At 47.7% G+C, this 6,000-nt stretch overlaps 1 protein-coding gene across 3 annotated transcripts in view; it reads left to right on the top strand.

Moving 5' to 3' along the window:
• The window catches only part of SPATA13 (spermatogenesis associated 13), a 143,959-nt gene that overhangs the window by 61,185 nt on the left and 76,774 nt on the right, over positions 1 to 6,000 (top strand). For all 3 annotated transcript variants that reach the window (XR_012016294.1, XM_072795762.1, XM_072795764.1), the window contains exon 2: positions 795 to 2,450. Coding sequence is in view for 2 of the 3 variants with exons in the window: in XM_072795762.1 (XP_072651863.1) it covers positions 957 to 2,450 (1,494 nt within the window). In the remaining variant the exon portion in view is untranslated. The remainder of the gene's footprint in view (positions 1 to 794; positions 2,451 to 6,000) is intronic.

Raw genomic sequence — 6,000 nt, forward strand, 5'->3', positions numbered from 1 at the left:
GGCAGCTGAGAGCGTCTTGGTCTCTACTACAGCTCCTTGCATCAGTTCTTGCCTAATACTCAGCACTCACTCTGCCTCTTAACTGTGTTAAATTTAATAAAGGTTGATGTTTCACTGTGACACATTTAAAAATAGGTGTTGGTGTGGGTTTTTTATTTGATAATTAATAATTTCCTGTTTTATTTTATGTTTTTTTAAAATTTCTTCTGTTTTAAATAAAGAGAAGACCCAGTGTTGAATGATGCATTGACCTCTGTATTCCAGCAGTTTTTCAAGTTTTATTTAAACAAGTTTCAGTGGATTCGAGAATTTATCTTTACATTGGATGCATGACCCATAATTCTCTTTTTTCATTTTTTAAAGGAATGTATATTTACATTCTCTTTTAATTCATTGTGTAATGAATTAAGAAGGGTAAGATTTTTAATTTAAAATAAACTGATCAGCCCTGTCATAAAGCATGCTTTTTTAAATATTAGGAATTATTAAACAATATAACAAGCAGTGTTTTTTTTAATTTAATTTAATTTTTTATTTTTTTTTAAATTTTTTTAACTTATTTATGATAGTCAGAGAGAGAGAGAGAGAGAGGCAGAGACACAGGCAGAGGGAGAAGCAGGCTCCATGGACCGGGAGCCTGACGTGGGATTCGATCCTGGGTCTCCAGGGTCGCGCCCTGGGCCAAAGGCAGGTGCCAAACCGCTGCGCCACCCAGGGATCCCACAAGCAGTGTTTATGGAGGTTCCTGTGTGGGGAGAAAAATGACTAAATCCCTGCCTTGTTTTCTGCTGCAGGCGGCGGACACAACTGAGGAGCCTGATGTGCACAGCAGGGGTGAAAGCCAGGCTGTCCGCAGCCTCGGGAATGAAGGTCTGCACCTGGGGCCTGTGGACACCGATGTGCATGTGGGTTTGAACCCAGCCGCCCTGTGGCCACGGGCTCGCAGCCCCGGGAACATGACCACAGCTCAGAACGGCCTTGGGCAACTTGCCGCCATCCCAGGGTCTGTCTCTGATCCCAGAGACCCCAGGACGGTGACCTACCCAGCGTGTCCCAATGGAGGGTGCAGCAGCAGCCATTGCGGGGAGGCGGAAGCGCAGGAGGCCAGACTCAGCCCTGCCAAGCTCATGCGCCTCTTCTCCGTGAGCAGGAAGAGGACCGGCACCAACCCCGAGAGGCCCCGCTCCATGGTCCTGATGGGAAGCTCCTCCACCTGGAACGCTCTTGCCTCCTTTCGGAAAATGGGATCTTTCAAAAAATTGAAGTCCTCCGTCCTTCAAGGAATTCAGAACCGCGAGGGGTCAGAGGCGGCGAAGGAAGATGCCCCCGAGCGGGACCCAGGGAAGCCCATCCCCAACGGTGCCGCGGTGGCAATGCAAGCCAGCAGGTGCGCCTCCCCGGGCCCCGGCCGGGACGCCCCCAGGGCAGGCCCGGGCGCCGCGTCCGACTGTTCGGACCCCGAGGAGGCCGACGACGCCTTCCAGAGGAGCACGCACCGGTCCCGCAGCCTCCGCCGCGCCTACGGCCTGGGCCGCATCAGCCTCCTGGACGGCGACAAGCACCCGGGGCCGCAGGAGCGCGCCGCCTGCGAGATCCTGCTGAAGGACTCCGAGAACAACAGCATCGTCTACAGGAAGAGCAAGAGCACGGACAGCTTGAACTTTCTGAAGAAGAGCTCCTTCAAAAGGAAGTCCACGTCCAATCTCACGGACCTCAAGGCGGCGCCCGAGAAGCCCGGGCCCCGGCGCACGCTGAGCAGCTGCTCCGCGGACTCGGAGAAGTTGGGCGGGCCCGAGAGGAGGGCCAAGCGCTGGAGGAGCCCGCTGCGGGCCAGGGACTGGGACCGAGTCCTGAAGCTGGTGAGCAGCGCGGCGGACGCGGCCTGGAGGAGGGAGAGCCCCCGCGCGGCGCCAGCGCCAGCGCCAGCGCCCGGGGACGCGAGCCAGCGGCTGCAGGTGCACAGCCGGCTCCACGACGCCTACTCGCGCCGCGCGTCCACCGGCGCCGAGCGGGACTGGAGAAGGTGCGCAGGTGCACACGCCGGCCCCGGCGGCCCGGCCGCAGGAGGGGCCCCCGGCGCGCAGGTGGATGCGGGCCCCGCGGCGGCAGAGGGCGGCTCCCCGAGTCCGAGTCCGCCGCCCCGGGACGCGGATCAGCGCGCGGCGGGCAGCAGCTCTGCCTCCGACCCCGAACAGCCGCTCACGCCCCTGCGGCCCACCACACCCAAGCCCCCCAGCCCTCAGAGCCCAGGCGCAGGACACGCCGCGTGTCCCACCAGCCTCAGTGCGCTGTCGCTGAGTTCAGTGGACAGCGAAGAAAGGGCAGAGGGGCCTGGGTCGTCCCCGGATTCTGGGCAAGCCTCGTGGGTCAAAGGCGGGGAGGACAGCACCAGCAGCCACGCTCGGCAGAGCCCCCACCCGGCGTTGGGTCCAGAAGAAAGGAGGGAGGAGGTAAGGGCACGGCAGGCAGGGACCTCCGTGGGTAACCTGCTGCGTAAGAGGTACCTGTCACAGCACCGCCTTTCCTGACTCCTGGAGGCTGCCGTGCACTGGGGGGGGGGGGGGGGGGGGGGGGCGGGGGTTCCCTGGCATTGACCCTCTTTCCTTCACTGCCACAGAGGCAGGCCGCCCTGCGCTCATGGACTGCCAGCACGATTATTCCTGTCAAGTTGCTGTCATCTTTAGCTCCCTGAAATGAATTGCTCCCATATGAAATTCCTTGAGTTTCACTTGCCACACCACTCATTCAAAACATATTTATCGTGGGCCAACCACTTGCTAGATTCTGGGCAGGGTGTGTGTGGAGGGAATTTGGTGTAGAGACCTCTCTTCCATTCTCTGCAGCTGATAGAGGCTCTCAAAATTTTGATTTTTTTAAATGTTTTTTTTTATTTATTTGTGATAGTCACACAGAGAGAGAGAGAGAGAGAGAGGCAGAGACACAGGCAGAGGGAGAAGCAGGCTCCATGCAGGGAGCCCGACGTGGGATTCAATCCCGGGTCTCCAGGATCGCGCCCTGGGCCAAAGGCAGGCGCCAAACCGCTGCGCCACCCAGGGATCCCCAAAATTTTGATTTTTGAAACATTTTTTATTGCTCATAGATTTCTTCTCTATAGTTTAAGTTGTTTCAGTGTCCTTTCTGACAGATTACATATAAATGCAGTTCTTTGTGTTAAAGATGCCATTATGTGTTCTAGATTTTTTATTTTCTGGGAATGAATTAGGAACAGGCAGTTTGATACCTGTCAACCCCTGAGTGATGATGGTTCAAAGAAATTTTTATGATTGTTATTGTACTTATTTTTAGTAGAACATAAGCGTCTCATGAATCAAATCAACTAATAACTGTCAAGGGTGCAGGAGCCATGTTCTTTCATATCCTGTCAAGCATCCAGACAACTTTACCTTCCTGTATAATTTTCACTTATTTATAAAAGCATTCAGTACATGACAGAGCTGAAAGACGAGGAAATGCATCCATGTGTGTATATTATAAATTATTCTTCACGTACATTTCTAGAATACTTTACAGGTATAAATTGGTGCTTGCCATAGAAAATAATCCCCTAGCAACTGTTTCTTCCCACTGATCCCTGGAGATGACCTCAGTTTTGTCTTAATGTCTGTAGATGAACAATTACACAGCAGCCTTTGTGAACTTGGAAGCCAGGATAGCTTCTGGACTGTCTGTTTTGACCTTTGCTTTTTAGAGAATCTTCAAAAGTAGAAAGCCTGTTGCAGATCACGTTCAGGAGACCTAAATTAGCCTGAAGTGTCCCTGAGCAGCCAGAGGAGTGAGGCTGCCTCACTTTTTGTGGATGTAAGTTTGTATGGAGACCTCGGGGCTAGCGTGTCTTCTAGAGGTCTTTTTTTTTTTTTTTTTTCTAGAGGTCTTGTATATTGATGACTATTAGCTCATTTGCATATTTCCAAAGAAGCCTTGTGGAACAGTTGTAAGGACACTGGACTCGTTGCCAGCATTGGGAAGGAGTTCCAATTCTGTTAGTTTTGCTCTGTGTAAGATTGGCCAAAGCCTGAACCAGTCTAGGCTTCACTCCTTCCCTGGATGATAAGATAAAGCATAATTTCTTCTACCAGACACCCAACCTGCCCCACTGATGATTTAGAACCACAACTCCCCCCTCACCCCCAGCCCTCTGCTCCAAAGATTTGGATTTGTCTAGAGGGTTCTTTATATGAAATATGGGGATTTTATTTTTTGTTTAATAAGATTAGTAAAAAATCATCATTAAAATGTTTTCTTCCTGAGTGCTTATTAAGTGAACATTATGCAAGAGATAATGTCCAACTTTTTGGAACTGTTTTGATCATTATTTAGTTATATCCATATATTTACTAAGTATAATACAATTACATATAGTTATACATAATTTAATAGTATATAATTTAATTTCTACCCATAAGGGATTACCAAAGATAGAAAGCAGGGCTCAGTTCATCAAGAATGCACACATGTGTATAGATAATTCTACAAATTTGCCTCAAGATGTTTATCATATTTTTACGTTGCATTTATTTCCTCCAAATTCTTATCAAGCATATCAAGCTTCCTCTTGTGCTTTTAAAGTAAATGTCATAAAGAAATATATGATGTTTTTGCCCAACTTGCATTTTACATATTGGTAATCTTCAGTGTTACTTAAAGACAAGTGTTTGTAAAATATAACCTGAAGCCTCCTTTTACTTTGACATTTAGAACTAAATCCAAGCATAATGAAACAAAGAAAACAAACAAAAAAACCTTACAAAGTGCAGGAACTACAACCTTTATGATTTAAAAGCAGTTTTTGTCTATCTTATATAGCATTACAGAAAATTAATTTCAGTGTCAATATGTTTTAATGTACAGTGTGTTATTTTTTATTTAATTCATTGGTGGTATGGTTCTACTTGTATGTTTTTTTGAGGGAGGAGCAGGCTCCATTCAGGCTGCCCAACATGGGATTTGATCCCAGGACTCCAGGATCACACCCTGGGCCGAAGGCAGGTGCTAAACCCCTGAGCCACCGGGGCTGCCCTCTACTTGTATGTTTAAAGCTAGTTGAAGTTGTGGTGAGTGTTGAATATAAAAAAGGTTGAGATCTCTGTATATTGTATTTAAAATATTACAAAACAGTTTTCAATAAGGGAGAATAATTTTTAAATGTAGAGCCATTTATGTATAACATGTCACTCTCAAAGCGACAAAATAATCTTTGAAAAAACTTAACAGTTTAACAGGATTTTCTGTTACTGTGGAAAAAGGATGGGAAAGTGTCCAGCTCTTTTAAGAAGCACTGTAGAAAAATCACCTGGTTGACTTTATACTTCTGCCACCTAGTGGTGAGTTTCTTCATAAGACTAATTATCTGCTGAAGGACTCCCTAAAATTGTTACCTGGTTTATTTTATTTTAAAGATTTTATTCATTTATTTATTTGAGAGGGAGTGACAGAGAGCAAGTGAGCATAAGTAGGGAGAAGGGTTGAGGGGCGGAGAGCAGCCAATTCCCCACTGGGCAGGGAGCCCTACATAGGGCTTGATCCCAGGAACCTGGCTGGGATCATGACCTGAGCTGAAGGCAGATACTTCATGGACTGAACCACTCAGGCGCCCCTGTTACTTGGTTTAAAAGTGCAATTTAGTATTTATACTTGCAGACAGTGCTTCCTGTTCTGTGATAAAGGTACAGGCACAAGCACAAGAATTTAGTGTTCTTGCTGGTTTTCCTACCAAGTCACAGAATAGCTTTATTTGGCTGAATTAGGTCACTAGGAAAGGGACCCTGTCCTTATTCATGCAGTATAGATTCAGAAGTATAGTGTTGAGATATGCTCCTAGATGAAGCTATTTTATTTTTTTAATTTATTTTTAAAGATTGTATTTATTTTTTTAGAGTGAAAGCTTGTATGCACACACGCACCACTTGGTAGAGGAGCAGAGGGAGAAAGAATCTCAAGCCGATTTAGCGCTGAGTGGGGGAGCCCCATGCAGGGCTCAAT

This window comes from Canis lupus, chromosome 24 (genome assembly GCF_048164855.1).
Source record: "Canis lupus baileyi chromosome 24, mCanLup2.hap1, whole genome shotgun sequence".
Lineage (NCBI taxonomy): Eukaryota > Metazoa > Chordata > Mammalia > Carnivora > Canidae > Canis > Canis lupus.